Here is a 19,396-nt window from a genome sequence, read left to right as displayed (position 1 = left end):
ACAGATCTTTGTATCTGCAGTAGACATTGCAGTTAAAAATCAATGTAACATAAAGAGATCCTAAGAGTACTCCTTTCTTCCTAAGAGAACTGTTCCCTGGACAGATAACAAAAATGAAGACTCACGGCAACTTTACCTTATAACTCTGCCTAAGACTTCTAATGGATTATGGGCATTGTAGGAAATAATGCACTGACAAACCATGTCCAAATAAATAAATAAATAAATAAATTGACCATAGTGAAACAATTTTTGTTTAACTGCATGTTCTGATGATGCTAACTTCTCACAAAGCAGCAAAGGAGACTAACTAGAGCATCATGGAAAATATCAATGAAATTAATTTAGCCCCTATCTAATTCCTAAGGCAGAATCAGTGACACCTTAGACTTTTTTTGTTGTACTCAGTTGTCTAGGAGAAAGTTTTTCATCTTGTTGTGTGATGCTTATAGATCTCAAATTAATTCAGAGGATGCTGGATTTGAAGTCATTTTACCACACTTTTACTAACCGCATAAGGTAGACTCAATTAAATTAATGAAGAAGTACAGTAAATAAGGTTAAGCTTGATTAAATTGAAGGCGAGAATATTAAAATCACTTATAATAGGATTACTAGCTTTGTAGATACATTAATTTTGCATATAATGACTAATTACATCTGTTTTGGCAGTCATCTCTAAATGAAAAATAAATTTATAGTAAGTTTGTGCTCTTCAGAGTAGTGAATGTTTGGGACTATAGATCAAAGTAAGATTTTGAAAAAGAAGTATTAAAATAATAATATGCTATATTTTGTAAGTTCTGTTTGAACTTTTAATCTTTAAATGACAAAAGTTCTAAAAATATTGTAACTGAAGTATAAATCAGTATTTCCATGCTTGTAATATAGATGGCCACATGAGTACTACATATGGATTAAAGAGTATAAAATGTTTGGAGACGCTGATATTATACAGAGTTGACAAAATGACTTCTAAATTACTAAGCTACTTGGAATAAAATGAAAGACAATGTCTTCTTTTCAACACACAACCAAATACAAGTGTCAAAATTAACTAAAATATCTTAAGACAGAATGTAATTGAGCATTCCCAAACTATTTTCAAATAACAATGCAGTTTCTACAACAGCATACTGTTTTCCTATGAGGGTTTACTGAGGTTGATCCAAAACATATTTTAAATGTCACTTTCCCTTAATCTAGCCTACTATTCAATTCTGAAAAATCCAACCAGTACAAAATTGATCTGTTCCAAGGAATTTCAATTGAAGTCACATGAAGTTGTTAGAATTATTCTAGTTTTTTAAAATATTTACTCTTGTACAGAGACATCAGCAATACATGAACTGAGAACAGAGGGAAATGATGGAAATTGTTTTATGAGGGAATTTCTATCAGAAGATTTATCTCTGAGTCTTTGTGAAAGAATCTTTAGGGATTTAACTCTGTGCCAGACTACTGAATTTGTCCCTACCTGGATCACCTCATCCATCGCCTACAGCTCTTTTGTTATTAAAAATGAACTTTTTTCTTTATCTAGTCCCAAAAGTAGGCAATATTACAAAGATTAGTTTATAATACCAGTGCTTTTCAGTCTCTTAGAGAGATGGGGGAATGAACTGTATGTATGCTTTGATGACATGTATGCTTTGATTTTAGATTTCACACAGAGAACTGTTGAAGAGTCCAATAGTTCAAAATCATATGAACATCTTCCTGGATTCTCACATGCTCATTTAAATGTGGCTTATTAGACAACAGTCTGCTGGCAATCTAGAAACCAAAGACATAATTTAATGCATATTGCCTGGCAGATTCCAAATATAGAAGATTAGTTAGACAAATCCAAGAAATGTTATAGAAACAATAAGGAAAGAATAGTTACTGCCTGATCATTACTAAATGTCATGAGAATATGTGAAACTGAATGAATTCAAAGCTTGCCATAAAACATAGAAAAATATTATAATGCATCTTTACCAACTTTAAAGAGCTGATAATTCAAAATAGCATTGTGACAGATGAGCATCTATGAGAAAATTCAATTTGTAAATTCATTTGTAAGAAAGTCTGCATTTTGTTCCATAATTGAACACTGATTAGAGCCATGGGATTCTCATCTATGGTTTGAATTCCCAGATTGTACTGCTACATGGAATACATAGCAACAACACTGGGAACTTTTCATTTTTGATACTAGAAAAATATAGTTTAATGGCCATTCACTAAATGTTTAATAAGAAATAATATATTCCCCCACATTTTTATTTTGACTGCTGTTAATTCAACACATTATATTGTATAGTGAGATCATGTGTTTGGGGGTTCTGGATTTTATGTTTTTGTGGTTGCTGGTCTTAGTTGGGCGTTTTTTGCTTGTTTTGTATTGCTCTGTTGTCTTAAATTCTAAACGCAAAGTAAAAATTATTTGCTGACTCCTATGAAATATCTTAATCATATTCCTTTAGTTCTAGGAGTCAAGGTTCTCTCCATTAGGATTTTGCCTTTTTTAATACCTTTATGGTAGCAAGAATTACTATCTCATGCTGTCAGTCACTGGTAAGAGAGTTTTCCTTTGGAGTGGAAAAGGATAAACAAGAAGTAATACAGTAGTATAGTTCAGACAAGCTGAAAGCCATACAAGGTTTCCATATATCCCAAAAGAAAACAAACAAACAAACAAAAAGTTCACTTACAGAGACTAATATAAAATCCACATAACCAAAGGAATTCAAAGTTAAGCAAGAAATTCTGTACTGCTGCACTAATGCATCTTCAGGAAACTAGAACTGTTACAAATCACTGACAGTTTTGAAACACAGAAAGGTGCAGTAATGCCTGCGTTGTTTAGATTTTTAATTTGAATTTCTAAAGAATTTTATGTACCCGTGATAGGCAGAAATATTTCCAACATGATATCTGTTATATCTGGCTCTAACATTTCTGCTGTTTTGCCCAAGCTTTTTGGGCAAAAGTTCTTGTACAATCAAACAAGCTTGTTATGGAGATATGAATAATGCTACACAAATTTTATTCTAAGGACAATATTTTAATCATAGGAAATAAATCCAATATCAACCTGAGTAAGTAATTTTAACTTGATTCTATCAAAAGATAAATACAAGAACTACAAATTTCAGAACTAGAAAAGAGATACATGAGAACAAAGACATAAAATCTGTTTAATACAGCTGTAAAATACTCATTTTTACCACAATTTGTTTGAAAAAAAAAACTGAGTCATTTTTCCCTGAAGGAATATGATGTCTTTGTGGACATTTAAAATGTGACCTGTCTTCACTAAACCACATTCACCTTAATTCAAATTAATGTATAATGTTGTGCAAAAAATTTTTTTAAAAGAGATGCTCTATTCTGAGATTTAAGTATAGAAACATCTAATTACTAAAATCATTATTTATGTGTTGACTTACCTACATTTTTATTACTGTATTTTCTGGGCTTCATTTTATGGGCCCTCTTCAGCATTAGCTGTGCAGTAGAAATGTCTTTAAAACCCCTATGGGAAGGAAATAGCATACTGAACACTTCACATGTATTGTGTTAGGTCACCTGCACAGCATTTTAAAATGCACTTTTCAAAAAGTTTTTAGTACCTATGCATAGTAAGAAATATTAAGAATTATACAGACTCCTGCAATGTTTATCTTAAAATTATAATGTATTAAACTGGTCTCAGACACTTTTAAAAGAAACTTCAATAACTTTTACTTTGGTAGAAAGCAGATTCTTGAAAGGCGGAATATAAAATAAGCAAGGTACAACAGCCAAATACACCGTATATACCGCACAAATTTCCTACTAGACCTCTTACCAGTAGGAAATAGGAAGAAAAACAAAAAAATACAAGATACAGGATTTTAACATACCATTCTTCTGAAATTTTCTCTTCTTTATCAGACCTGATTGAAAATTTCTTTTTTTCTTTTATGTCGGAGTTCTGTGACATTGTTCCCTTCTCTGAACTGAAAACAAATAATAGGAGCAATATTTAAAGGTTGAAACATAAGAAAGGGTCTTGTGTGACTGTTTTGCAGTTTTTGTTATTCTGTATGCAGTTTGTGCCTTTGGAAGCTTGGAAATAATACAAAACAAATCTATTTTAATACTCCAGGAAAGCATTATCTCAGAGACTAATAAAAGTCTGCCATTAATTTGAAATGTTTACATTTCAATTAATCAAAGTATTTTTCAGTCCATTCTCTCCAAAAGAATACAGCTGCATAAGAAATCTCTTTTAATCTTTCACTAGTCTTAGAAATATCTATTTCAACATCTACATGTGATTATGTGAATTTATTTTTATGAATTACATTCAAACATCATATACATAAAATGTATGTGTATATCCACATATTCTTAATTGATGAAAAATTATAACTACACCTTAGATACCTAGTTTTTAAGGTAACATCATTTTTTATAAAAGCATCAGAAAACAGTCTCAATTTCTCTTCCTTATGACGTCTGTAAAATCAAAATCAACTAAACAGAATAGGGTAAAACAAAAACCCAAACAGCATACTCCCCTTTCCTTGACCCTTCCCCCACCTTCAACTATTTTACTTACCTTCTATGATAGTGGGTATTTTCTGTTGAGTATGAATTTGGTCTATCAATACACTGCCAAGGTGCTTGTGGTGACAACTGCAAATCACCTGAATGTTCACTGGAATCTGAAGGCCTAGCATACTTCTCAGTAAGAAAAATTAAAAAAAATGCAGTTGGCAATTGCTGCAAACTTGTCACAATTCACAGAAACAAAATAATATCCATGTGAACAGACTTCTGAGCATGACTGTGACTATACACATCTAGGACTCCAAAATGTGAAGGTAAACCTGAAAGAGTTTGCAATCTATTACTGCAACAGAAAGGATTCTTAGTAGTGCAATGACCATTAGAAACTTTACCTTCAAGTAAATAAACAGAGCAAAAAGGTGACTTCAGTTATACTTAAAGTCTTGAAATACAATGAATTATACATTTGTAAGACTTAATTTTAATTGTAGGAAATAAAACATTAGTAATAATACTATGCTTGAATGAGGAAAAAAAAAGCCATAGGAAAACAAAAAGTCACAACTTCAAAGTTTATCAAGTAACTAGCAGACATTGCAGCTCAATGACCTTCAGCTGTTCTGAAAATGTTCAGCTGTTGACATATAATGTAGATCTTAGTATTTCTAAAGTACTGTGTCAACTAGCAATTTTTAATCTACTGCCAAATGTACAGATGAAGAACATCAACTTTTTTTTTTTCCCCCCTGCTACTGTAAAGAAAAGTATTGAAATAAATCCAAAATAAAGAAAAAAATAAACAAACAAAAGAAAATTTGAAAGAAAATCACATCTGGGGATGAGGAAGAAGTCTGAGACTTCTAAAAGTAAATGTGACTTTTTCATGTCAATAGACTGTCATGTTAATCACCCCAAAACAGCATATCCTTAAGAATGAATAAAGACTGAAGACCACGTCCCTCAGAAATGAATAAAGAAAGACTGAAGAGTAAGAAGTTTCGTGACATTACCTTTGTCCAGTGCAGCTGGTTCGAGATTAGGAGTGTTTTTGAAAGGAAATGGGTGGAATCTGGAGTTAGCCATTCATTCCCTATTGCAGCCTGTACAAATGAGTAAAGTCAAATAGTGCACTGATAAAATCAGTTTAGTTTTGATAACTTTTACAAAGTCTCTTTTCAACTGTCTTCTGTACTATTTCAAGCGTTTTCAAGTCATATATCAGAACTGCCACCTGCAGAGCAATCACACTCAAAACACCCTTTAAGATTCTATGTTTTACACCTTGATCTAAAATAAATCAGATTTTTTTTTTTTTGCTATTGTTGCTGTTGTTGTTAAAATGCATATCCTATATCTCAAGTTCTTGTAATTTAAGCTCAACATTGTAGGTAAACATAATTGGTTAAAAATGACTGCCAAACTCTGAACAAATACAGACATAAGATACTTAAAGGCCTAAATACTACAAGGAGTCAATTGCTCATTCTTGAGCAACTCGGTATTTTATACTTAGATGCAGGTGCCTGATCCTGCCAAACTTATTTTTCCTGAGTTGAATGGAATTCATGAATAGTGTTCACTGAAATCTGAGGTTAAAAATGTAAAGTCTGGTGAATAATAAGGCCTATTGCTTACCCTGAAATTCTAAGAGAAAAAAAGGATAATATTTCAGTTATTTTGAAAAAATTCAGGCAGTGGTCATACAATTTAAGCATCCTATAAGCAAAGTTCTTATTTAGAATGTAAGTGAATACTGGTGAACCAGTATTCCTCTTCCATTCCGACCCTGGTTCGTTAGATATATTTTCAATTTGTCAATTTAGATTTTAATTTAAAGTTTTTAAATTTAATTTTTATATTCTACCTTTAAAGATGATTCATTCCTGTGTGTTTGTTTCCTTGGTTCTGGAATTCTCTATTCTATGATTACAGTACATTTGGATTTTTATCATTTTATTTACAAAATCCAGAATAATTCTATGTTCTCATAAAAAGTACAGAAAACTGTATCATATCTCTGTTCATATCACTGCAGAGACAAAACTATTACATATTGGAGTTACACAGGTGTCTGCAGTCTGTGAACAGACCAATCAGAATTAATAACTATGAAAAAGGGAGAAAATCTGGCCAAAATGTTTCAGTGAAATCAGACCTTCTTTCCACTTTGCCCTCTTTGAATGTACTCTTCAATTGCATTAAGTCATACTTCTATCTTTTCATATAATTGTTTATCTGTTCATTTATATGTCCATCAGATTATGTTTATGTCTAGGACTACACTGAACATTTTGTCCAGAAGGATGAACCCATGTTGACTGTGACCAATGACCACATTGCCCTTCAGGTGTTTTTCAGAAACTCACAGTATAATATTTTCCATAAATTTACCAGGCACTGAAGTGAGACTGACAGGCCTGTAATTACCAGGGTCTTCTCTCTTTTCCTGCTTGAAAATTGGAAAAATGTTTGCCAGCTTCCAATCAACTGGGACCTCTCCAGATAACAAAGACTGTTGAAAAATAATTGACAGAGGTCTCTCAATGACATCAACCAGCTCTCTGAGCACCCTGGGATAGATCCCATTAAGCCCCATGGACTTCTGTGTACTCAGGTGAAGCAGCAAATCCCACACAAGTTTGGGGTTGGCTGGGAGTTGATTGTTACCACAGTCATTGTCCTGCAGCTCTGGGCATCTGCAGTCAGTGAAAATGGGACTTATCTTTGCTGGTATGAAATGGCATTTTCTTAAATGCCATTTAAGAACATTAAGGTGTATGAAATGGCAATTTTCTTAAATATTTTTTATCTTCCTCTCTTTGCCCAAGAACTGATAAAGATGGAGAAGAGGTAGAGTCCTATTTCATGTAAATATCAATCAAATTAATTTGTGCTGTACAACGATGTGTCCAAGAATGATTTAGGTATTTATATATCTTACATTAATAGTGAATATGACTCAAGCCTGACTGCCAGATTTCAGGTCGACCTCATATCCTAGCTATCTGAATTTCTGTCTCTGCAATGAATTTGTTTCTGTTAGAAATCAATAAAGTCATGTAACGTGAGAAGTAATATTCTGCAGTTCTAGTCAGTTTCAGGGAAAAGGAATCAAGTAGCACACAGAAAAAATATTTTTGTTTTATGTGCTTGCATAATAATTCAGTTAAAATTCTTTTAAAATTCAGGTTGAAACTTTTCTCACAAATACTTTCTTAGCCCAGTGCTTGACAGTTAATAATTTAATATTCTCCATCGTGTTTCTGTTTCTTACATAGGCTATAAAATGCCCTTCAGTGTTCTAAGCACTGAAAAAAAATATCAATGAAAATAGAAAAAGAAGATGCAAGAGTAGAAATATGCAAAAATAGACCAAAGCAAAATAAAAAAACAAAACAAAGCAAACTGATTTATCACTAAGATTACATTCACTGATACAAAGCATCTTTGGCACTAGTGTAAGTATGTAGCATATTATAAAAATATACCACACTGTCATTTGCTTTGGCCAACAAAAATAAACACACAATTGATTTTTAGATGTGTTATCTTTCACTGTGTTCAAGCTCAGAGAGATAGCACTAAGTTCAAGAAACTTCTGTCCATATCTTTCCCATAAACACTGTCCTAAATTATCACTAATGCAAAGTTTATAACACATTTGCCAAAAACTAAGGCTAAAATTAGATCAATTTCTACCGAGTGAGACTAACAGAAAAAAAAAATGCGGCTTGAGATGAATTACAAAACAAATAAAATGATATTGTCTGATTACATGTTCAATGTATGCAGGTATTTACTACAACATTCATGTTTATTTCTGAAGTCAAAGAAGTAGTTTAACTCTGAAAGGTCAATATGGAGGCTGATACTACCCATGTTTCCAATAGTAGTAAGCCTCAGAACAATCACAAATTTAATAAGGATCTGACAAAACTGTGAAACTATTTTTTTCAAAAGTAGGGAGAATTTACTCTTTATACCTCTTTACTTTCATTTCCTCATTGTCTCAATCACTGCTTTCAGAACAGTAATAGTTTAGCTAGTGTAACTGTCTCACTGTTATTTAGCTGGGTTTTTATTCATATGGCATTTTAAGATAAAATTAAAAATGCAGTCAATGGAATATTTTTGCAAAAAGAAGAGATTAATACACAAAACTCACTCAGAACTGAATCACAACTATTCCATGGAAATGACAATAAATAATGAGAGGGATAACAAAAACATAGTTTTATTTTAAAAAATGTTTCCACATTACTATTTTATGTAGATAGAATACAGAATCCTTTGCATTAAAAAAATAAAATAAAAAATTCACCCCGCACATCGCCTGCCTGGTTTTGCCTAATCTGTTTCTCTGGATTTTGCTTCCCTTGGTGAGGCAGGCCATTCATTTTCTTTTTGGTCTTTAACATCATCTGTAAAGAATGGCCTTATTCCAACCAGATTTTGCAAAGGATCTGCCTTCTCTACGTTCCAAATAGTTTTGAAGACCAAGACAATACTCAACAAGATTTAGTAGATACACGAAAAACTAAGAATGAAGTCTTCTTTACAGAATACAAGCATAAAGTTCTTTGTAGTGGAGATGTATTTGCTTTCTACTTTGTTATCCTCTGATGAATATATTTGAATATTGCTAATAAATCAAACAGTTGAAACAAAAATGACAAATGGAATGCTACTTTAATCCAAAGTCTAAGTTTAAATAGCATTCTATGACTATTTCAAAAAAGATCACAAAATTCATTTTTGAGCAACACACACCACATGAAGAAATACTTTTCCTAGACATCCTGTAAGTAAGTTAAATTAATGCTCTGGGATTTGGGGCAACAAAAGTGAGAAAGAAGGCATCATATGCTGAATGTTAACTCTGTAGATATTCACAGTAGAAAAGGGCATACGAGAGCAAGCCACACTGAACTGCCTTTCATCTGGCAAAAAGCTGTTAACTTTCTCTTTTGATTCCTGGCAAACATATTTTGTGGTACATTTCACTCAAACCTAATGCTATTCCAGCACAAAATATTTCACTTAATTTTCACTGGACGTCATTCCTGTCAAAGCCTAAGTATTCCTTTGCATCACATGATGCAAAGACAGAAAGCAATCAGAGCACATTCTACATAAGCAGTGAAGATTACAACTTCTAGTTCCTGTGTTTATCAGATATTGATTTCACAAAGACCTACCTCTAGGGCTAGGATATCTATCTACTAGATAACAAGAAAACGAGATTTCAGCATTTTAGATAAGAATAGTTGCTAAATAAGGTAGAAAAGAAAATCTATGTATCTGATCACAGACTAACATGCCATTTATTAATCATATGAAGATATTATTCATATACATTCATTTAAAAGACTGAGCTCCCAATATGTTTCCCAAACCTTTCTCTTTTGTCAAAGAAAAGGATGAATCAGGAAATTTGCATCATAGACTCTTTTGCTTTTCCATTTACACTATAACTTCATAACAAATTTCATTTAAAAAAGGAATTTTGTTCTTTGCTGCATAAAACATATGAAAGTTTGATTCTGATCTGACAATTACAAGCATGTGGACAAGTTGTAAGTCTGCAAAAGATGGTAGAAACTAAGAAAAAAATTATTCTACATGCTGTTTACTTTTCAAGAATTCAAATATACTCTAGCTTTTATTACTTCTACACTTTAAAAATTAAAAGGAAATAAAGCAATACAAAAAACAAAAAGCCAACAACAATAAAAAAGAAGAATGATCTCCCTAGGACAAACCAGAGCTAGTCAAAGTTCTAAATCAGAAATATAACTCATGGATATCACAGTGTACTTTAGAGGTTGATTTCATGGACCCTAATTTGTTATTTATAATAATGGGAATTTATAGAAATTCACCTGAACTCACTTCAAACTCAGGTGATTAAGTTGTTTAGAAGATTTCCAATCAGTCAGACAGCCTGAATGAGAAATTGCAATATACTCACAAGTCATTGCCTTATACAAATACCTTATAAAGGTATCTATTTGCTAAAAAAAAAAAAAAAAAAAGAAAAAAAGAAAGAGTTTGTGTGGCTGACTGTGGTTATGTAAAAATGTGAAGAAAACTAATCAAGAAGTTTAAAGGCTATCAAAACAGAGTGCTGCTTAAAAATTCTATTCAAGCAAGATCAGAAGCAGAATGCTTTGCCACAGAGCAGTGGATTTATTCCTTTTGAGGAAGTAAGTTGTGATGGATTTTTTTATTTTTTTTTTAAATTTGGTTGAAACTTATAAACATTATTTTCTTTCTAAAAAATACTACTAGATGTCCCTAATTTAAACAAAACTCAAACCTAGTTTTGCAAAAAAAAACCAGTACTCTCTGTTCCATATAACCATCAATATTGGTACTTGATGAAAAGATATTTGTCTGTTTGTTGACCTAGTACAGGACAACAGTAGTTTGCTCAATGACCACGGTTCTCAGAAGATAATTGTCTTTAAAAGTGATTATAGTCAATTAGTTCAACTTACTGACAATGACATTTTGTAATTGACTCACAACATATTTTCATAACAAAAATAACAGTGCTTATAGTTGCATTGTACAGAAAGTAAGAGCTGTGTTGAGCAAATGTATTGTCAGATATTATCCATCAGAGATAAAGAGCTCTGCCTTGTAGATCTCAACATTTGCTACATGGATAGACTGCTGATGAAAGGTTGTCTTAAGATCAACCTTCTGGAGCATATAGGCTGGAATTCTCCAAAGTCCACATGAAAGACATAAAAATATCACCAAATACCAGCCTCATACTCTCAGAGACATCTGCTGGCCAGATCTTTCATATCATCTGGGATAGCCTGTGTGACATTGCACAAAAAACATATATAAAACAGTAATGCCATCAATTGCCTCTGAATGCCTGTGGCAATTTATTAGAGCAGAGATGAATACAAGAAGTTAGCAGTAGTTGTAAAGGTGAAATCATTACTATTCATGTTATTGTGAGCAAGATAAAGATTTTTCCTACAATTCAATAACATGCAATCAATTTTTCATGTGATACGGAGCCATAGATTTGTACTAATAATATATCACCAGTCAATATGCTTAAGTGAATAAAATAGATCTTTGGAAAAGACTACAGTTTTCCCCACAATGTTTTAAAACTTCAACTTCCACAAAGCACTACATGCACTGAATTTACAATTAAGATTTTAAAAAGTTATTTAATGAACTGGTACCTAATGGGTGACTTACTGCACCATGATGTTTGCAACTTATTTAAATAGAAGCTTGCACACTAGTGACTTCGTGAACTGCAAGATAATATAGAATGAAATCACTGTAACTGAAATCTTACATAATATGGATATAAAAATAATGATCATACGACAAAACAATGAACGATGATTTAGTAGATATCATTTAGTATTTTTGTATTAGATCATAATAAGGAAAGGTTATTCTCTCACTACGTTCACTCTAACCAACAGTAAAATCTGCAGTACAAAATGGCATCCAGATTTTTTTTTTTGCTCTTCCTTCACACTCCAGCAGATGGGATCTCTTAGCCCAGCAATATGTACTCCTCTCTACACACATTTTGAGGCCCATCAGATAGCCACTAATATAAAATGTCATTATTTGGCTCTGCTTCAGCACTTTGCTATAAAAACACTGAGTCCAGAAAGAAGGGACATAGAAGCAAAGATTTCTCCAGGCTTTTTGTTTCATCTAAAGTAAAAAGTCCATGTGATTTCTTCATTTTGCACACAGATAGTAACATGTTACAACTGTATCATTCATCACTATTTCACACAAACTTTTCAGTAGGTCTGTCTTAAAACTGCTACATATTTTGTACAATCTAGTGAACATGATATGCTTGAAACAAATGGAGGAAAAAATATGACAGACATCACAGGGTATGAGAAATTTTTGAATTCCATTTACAATCAATCTTCAACTCTGTAATGTTTAATCTCTGATATCCTCTCTAGGCTTAAACATTTAAATTTTACCACATATACAACCTGGAATAAAACAGGTATTATTTTTTTTCATCACAACAAGCTAAGGGATTGTGTAATTTATTTGATCTCCATTGATCTCCAGTTCAGCCTTTGAGTCTGATGCATAAATTTAAAATGTTAGTCTGGTGATTCTGAAAAAATGAAAAAGATGGATGGCAACACCAGAAAGTGATACAATGCAAGACTCACTGAAATGATCTGGCCTTTATTTTCCTGCCTCCTCCACTCCTTCCTTTTCTCCTTGGGCTCAGGAGTACCTGTCCATATGTGATTATCTTGCTGACAGTCAAATGGAACAAAATTGTCCACGTAATTTGCAGTTAAGCAAAAAACAAACAAACCAAACAAGATTACTTGGGCAAGGGAGCGAAGAAAGCCTGGCTCAACCAACTTAAAGTGTATGAGATTCTGGACTACAGGCTGAATAACTCAAAACAGGGCATTCTCCTTATTTTCTACATATGAACAATTCCTCATGAAAATGAACATTTATATACACATTGTAATCAGTTAGTAGAATACTGAAAAAGAAAAAATTAAAAGAAAAATAGTTGTTTCCTTATTCTCATTTATTTCCTCTTTGACTACAGAAATATATGGAGTTCTATGGTGGATGTGACATTAATAGCAGAATAACTACCAGAACATCTCAAAGAGCAGGAAGCAATTAATCCATGACACATACATTTAAATGAATTATATATACCAAACACTTCTTTATTTCTGGACACTGAACACGTTAATTCTAGCCCTGATATTCCTTTCAATTTCTTTTATTTTCAACACTTACATTATTGTTTTAGAATAAGTATACTTTATACTTAACATGAAATTTTTATATGCTAATGGATATGCTTACTTCATGAGATATGAAATCATCCACATTTATTTCTTCATAGTTATCATCCACTTCATCACTTTTAACAGCTGCAAGCACACTGGCCAGTTTCCTTCGCAAAAGAAAGCCCTTCCAAGATGCCTAAACAAAAAATTTAAAGCATGTTATACAAAGTCATAGATCAAACCCAAATCCAGATTCTCTATGTTATCCCATTAGGAAGATAAAACATCTTGGGTCCCGGTTTAATAGCTCAATGATCTGTTTTTTGAACTTTATGTGACATTTAAAACTACAAGACAAATTAAATGCCAGCATATGTCTAAAGCTTAGAGTACTCAAGAGGCTCTCCACAAGTAAGCAGAAAGGAATCCTGCAACTCCCTCAACTACAAACCTGGGTCAACTAATTAATTATTTGACAATTCCTTGAGGGACTATTATAAATTGAAGGGAAAGACTACATAAGAAAATGCTGTGTGTTAACTTCCAAATCACTGAGAATAAAAATACACTTGTACTAAATGTCTTTTAGTTTACAAGTAGCAATTCTTGGAGACTTCTCATACAATTGACCTAGGTCAGTTACTCTCTCTTAACTGTCTAAGATCTTTATTTAAAAACAAAAAATACCAGTAAGAATATTACAATAAAGAGGCACTTTAGAAATTAGATGCTAGAAAAAGCAAGGAATTATGAACACATGCCAACCTACAGAATCAGATCCAGGAAAACACTTCAGAGATCATAGTGGATTAGATGGAAACAGCAAAACTAATTTCAAGACAGCAACTCATTCCCAAATCACTGTTTGATATAATTAGAATCGAAGATGCCATAAACTTTTAAAATACTATGCAAAAAAAAAAACAAAAACAAACCAAACCAAAACAAAACAAAAAAACCAAAAAACTACCTCTCTTGAAAAATGAAGTGTTGTCAGCATTTAACAGCTTTGCAATGAAGGCACAAAAACATGAAGGATAAATCTTATACTCTAGTTTAGCATTTAGCTTGTTCATTTTTCTTAAATAATTGTCTAACTGCATAAATCACTAAAAATATTGCTGGTTTAAGACACACAGTTCTTCACTGTTATAAAAACGATTAAATATATTAGATCTGCTTTCTTATCTTTTCATTAGTGTATTTTTTTTCCTACAGATCTTCATAAACACCCAGATAGCGCATTACTGAGGGATCAAGTGAAAAATATATTTAATTGAACAAATACATTAGTTTTAACAAATGCAATGGAGAAAAAAAAAAACAACAAAACATTCTTAATAGTATGTACAGAAGGATAAACTTGAAGACATCTGTTAACACAGATCTGTGAATGCAGATCAGCACTCAATTGAGATAAAAAAATACAAATTATAGCAGTCTTAAAGAAATGGGACAGTAAACTGCCTTACGATATAAATTCCTGATAAACCTACCTCTGGAATGCAGTTCTAGTTACTCCTTCAAAAAAGGATAGAATAGAATAAAGGTTCGGAGAGAGAAAAAGATAAGTACAGTGTAGTGTGAAGAAACTAAGTGGACTGAACTCATTAAGGAAAGAGTGAATATAAGACTGGATATGAAAGACCTACAAATATATAAAATGCAGAGATAAGTCTATTTTTATCCACATTAACTTTGAAAATCATCAGGTTTGGAACAAATTAAAATGGATTAGATAAATTTATGCAGGTAATACTTAGCATACTATCTACACATTATACTCAAGAAACAAATTGAGCAATACTGGAAAAATTTGCCTAAAAATGTGAAAAAACCGAAGACCCTGGCAACATGGCACATAGATTCAATATCTCTTTAGAAAACTAAACAGAGACAGGCATGGACTTGAATTCACACACACACAAAACTTCTAGCCCAATACCTAGCATAGAACATCTTAAGCCATGGTGAGCTGCCAATGGCAGTATAAATGAGGGAAACCTTTATTTTGGAAGATGAGGAAACAGTGTAAGGCAGGTAAGTAGAATGGGAATGATGAATGCTTAGTTGTATAGATATGAAACATATTCTATCACTTATGCAGCATTTGCCAGTTTAATAGCATCGATATACACCCCAGCAAGAGCATGGGCACAATGTGTCATAAACATAATACTAAAACTAAAAAAAAATAGTTAGTTCAGGGAAACAGTGAATAAAGCGAAAATATTTTTATGCTTTTACAAAACATCTTGTAAAGAAGACTCTCTATTAGAAATATTAAGTTTAAAATGTTTGAATAAAAAAACATTAACAACAGATCTATCGATAAGATCATAAGTAAAAATAGAAATGAGATATAAAGTACACAAAATTAGTAAGTTATTTTCCTTATTAAATCTGAAAATTGGCAAAGAGAATGCTGCAAACAAACCTGGATTACTGTGGCAGCTTCATGTTTCTGTCTTGAAGCCTCTCCAAAATGACAATTTCTTGTTTTGGCACAGTCAGTCTTCCTCCTGGTACGGTACTTCCTCCAATGAGACTGGATCACTGATGCTGCCAAATGTGACCTAATATAATGAAAATAAGTACCTTCATGATTGCCATAACCTCACCAGCAAACATGGGTTATCACAGCCATTCGACCATAAAACCACTGAAAGAACAGCACTATGTATTACAAGGCTATGACATCAAACTATAAATTACAACCTAGATGCAGTATAAATGTTCAGAAACATAGGAGCATATTCAATCCATAGCTTTGGAAGGACTTTCATTCACAACATTAATTAGACTCTACATTTACTGAGAGGAAGAGTCTCCTCACATCAAAGATTAGTAGCAGAAATAGTTTAATAGTAACTAAGTAATCTGTCAAAGGGGGGGGGGGGGGGGGAGGGGATGGGAATGGAGGCATTTATCTTCCGTATTTAAAAATATTAGAGGTGGCTAAGTTGAATACTGAAAACTGCATTATGCAAATATCCCCAATGGAGCAGAAACAAAAACCTGACAAAGCACCATTCAATCTTGTGCCTACTTTTTGCCTCCAGCTTCTTCAAAAGCTTGTTCAGTGCCTAAGCTTTCTAAATATGCAGTCAATTTTTTTGAAAGAGAAATAGTTTAATGCAGTTCTGCATTAGCACATTACTATCTTGGAATCCTCCACAAAATTCACATTACAGTTCACCAGTGTGTATAAGAAAATATATGTAAATTTCTCCCACTATTTACATATCTTCTTTCTTTGTATAGTGCATTTATTTAAATAATGAAAGACTTTGAGCAGAAAGATGTTGCAGTACAAGTCACAGCATACTTCAGAGTTTAAACCTGAAGAAAGCAGTGCAAAAAGTATTAAAGTATTTCTCCTTACAATATGTTTATTAAGTTTACCCATGAGTGTGTATTTTTGAACAAATTGTTATGAATTCATAACTGAATTTTGGGGTCCTTATGGAAAAAACTTCAGCTTTTGTTTTCAATGACTGTACAACAAGAACCATACACCAACACCAAATACATTCCCAAGAGGTAATAAACCAATTTGTTTTATGCAAGAGAATATTTGGGGGCACAGAACAAGTTGAACTGCCCCTTCACCTCTGCCTCTACTTGTAAGAAGTGGGTTGAGGCATGTTGGAGGAGTATCAAGGGCAGGGCAGACTGTTAGCTCCTCAGTCATCACAACAGCAGGAGACTGGCCTAAGGTCAAGGGAATATGATGGTAGATTTAAGTAACTTTTACATCTTGCCTTTTAAATGATACTGACTGTAAACTTTACATAGATGAACCTTGAATGTATTGTGAACAATACAGTAAAAAATGTTTCACTAGTTTGTAGTTTAAGTTCTGTCAAAATTCCAACAAACAACCATTTTCACCTCAAATGTTATTTGTGTTTTTATGGGTTGGTGTCATAAATGCATTGCAAAAAAGGAAAAGGAGATAAAGAGGAAGTTTTAAAAATTTCTCATTAGACAGTATTTTAAAATTAAAGCGTATACTTCTCTATACACTAATATATTATCTGATAAAATATCATATGGAATCATATGGAGATATCATATGTATCACCCTAAAATAATTATTTTCTAATCAACCTCAAAATATTACTTACATACTATCTGCTCAATGTGTACGTTTTAAACAGGAAATCCTCACTCTTATTGCCTATCCATTTGACCTATTTGAAAGCAAACCAATGTCTGTCTTACCTTTCTGTATTATTCTCAAAACCTCTTCCCATATTACTTTCTATAACTGAATGTTGCAATGTGAGCTGAGCAGATATGTTCTTGTTGCCATTGCTCTCCCCATTGTAATTAATACAAGATTCAGTGCTCTTCTGCTTCATTCTGTGATCTTCTTTATTTTCCTTTTGGTGCACAGATATGGAGGAGTTAATGAATGTGGCCTGAAAATGGCCATCAGTAATCCATCTTTCAGAAGGATCCAACAAGACCTGTTTATTTTCTGTCACACCCATGATAAAGAGGTTATTTTCCTGTACGCAGCCAGTGGATGCTTGCTTTAAATGATTTTGCAGTGCTTCTGGTCTACCTCTGTCAGTAGTGCTTAGTTCACCATACTCATGTGCACATCGATGGTCAATGCTAAGTTTCATCAACTGATTAAAATACCAGCATTGCCTCTGCACAGCATCAATGGAAGAAACAATTCTGAAAAGAAAGATAAAAATGTTATTCCATATATTTCGAACTGTGAACGATCTAAAAAATATGTTATCTTTACAAACCACTCTATATTCTGAAATACCCCTACATTTCCATACACTTACAGTGAACATTAACTAGTTTGAAAATCAGCTACAATATTTACAAACCTTAAATATATTTTCATTTTTTTAGTAGTATCTAAAATACACTAATATATATTAGACTGCTTATTTTACTTCATGCTTTTGTAACTTTTTTAATGGTTTCAGTCTGAAATAGGCACTATGATATATATGTCACTGTTCTTTTTCTGTATGATTAGGGTCATACAAAGCCAAAAATATTAGAAGACTTGATGTAAACTTATTACAAAATCTATAACAGTCTTCATCATCCATTTTTCATTTATGACCTATGAAACATAATATAAAAACAACAGTATTTTAAAAATTTGATTAGAACTACAGCAGGAAAAGTCAAACTTAAATTCCAACCAACAAACCACAACAGTAGAGAGAATATAGGAAAACAGAAACTTTTAAATGTAAATACTTTTATAATGTATGGGATGGTGCTAGACTAAAGTTCATGAAGTTCATGAAAAATTACATTTCTCTGCTTTTTTTTTTTTTCTTTTTTTTCTTTTTTTTTTTTTTTCCCCTGGTTGAATACTAGTGGACTTCCTGCTTAGTTCCTGCTTATCTTTGCTTAGTTTTGACTTGGAGTTTTATACTAAGCTGTGAGTATTAGCCTAGTATACCAATAAAACTGAGTAAAAGAATCATTCAAGGCATCTGATTTCCCATCTGATTGTTAGAAAGAGTCCAGGAATATTAACCTATGAAATCTGGCTCTGATTAGTTGTGCCACACCATCTAGGACCAGGGCAAGTAAGAGCAAATATGAACTAATTGTTGCAGATACAGAAGGCTGTCTGTATTTAGACAGTGTTTATCTATTATAATATGTAGCAGGTACTTTTGGAACCAGAAAAACATTTTCCTTTGATAGCAGAGATAGATGCAGAGATTTGTAATGTGGAGCTATTTTCAGAAGAGCAAAAAGTCAATTCTAGGTCAGCAATGCAAGATAAAAAGTTGAAATAAAATCAGTTCTCTCAGGGGTCTTGAAAAAGTAAGTTCTAAGATAACAGTCTGAGTAACAGAATTTCCTGTTTACCACTCTTGAAAGGCAAAGCTTTTATAACACTTTCTTTTGAAAAGAACTGTTGCCTTAATAACCACTTACTCTAGCAAAGTCTAAGAAATTCTTCAATTGTTAAGAACACTTAGGATCAGATCTTAAATTAGAGGAAGAAAGACACACTTTCTCTGCTAGTATATATTCAATGCCATCATCCAAAATATGAGTGG

General features: G+C 32.6%; 1 protein-coding gene across 15 annotated transcripts in view; it reads right to left on the bottom strand.

The window, feature by feature from the left end:
• The window catches only part of LRRIQ1 (leucine rich repeats and IQ motif containing 1), a 90,067-nt gene that overhangs the window by 40,768 nt on the left and 29,903 nt on the right, over positions 1-19,396 (bottom strand). For 11 of the 15 annotated variants that reach the window (XM_085537919.1, XM_085537932.1, XM_085537923.1 and 8 more), the window contains exons 16-22: positions 17,562-18,026; positions 15,772-15,910; positions 13,411-13,530; positions 5,556-5,645; positions 4,595-4,716; positions 3,894-3,989; positions 3,438-3,523 (exon numbers count right to left, since the gene is read on the bottom strand). In XM_085537919.1, coding sequence (XP_085394045.1) covers positions 3,438-3,523; positions 3,894-3,989; positions 4,595-4,716; positions 5,556-5,645; positions 13,411-13,530; positions 15,772-15,910; positions 17,562-18,026 — 1,118 coding nt within the window. The remainder of the gene's footprint in view (positions 1-3,437; positions 3,524-3,893; positions 3,990-4,594; positions 4,717-5,555; positions 5,646-13,410; positions 13,531-15,771; positions 15,911-17,561; positions 18,027-19,396) is intronic. The other 4 variants (XR_014942860.1, XM_085537972.1, XM_085537979.1 and 1 more) reach the window with 1 other exon arrangement.

The sequence above is a fragment of the Coturnix japonica genome, chromosome 1, assembly GCF_054131305.1.
Source record: "Coturnix japonica strain WE chromosome 1, WE-NBRP24, whole genome shotgun sequence".
Taxonomy (NCBI): Eukaryota; Metazoa; Chordata; class Aves; order Galliformes; family Phasianidae; genus Coturnix; species Coturnix japonica.
Note: the sequence above shows the minus strand (reverse complement) of the source record. Positions and strands in the feature narration are given on the sequence as shown.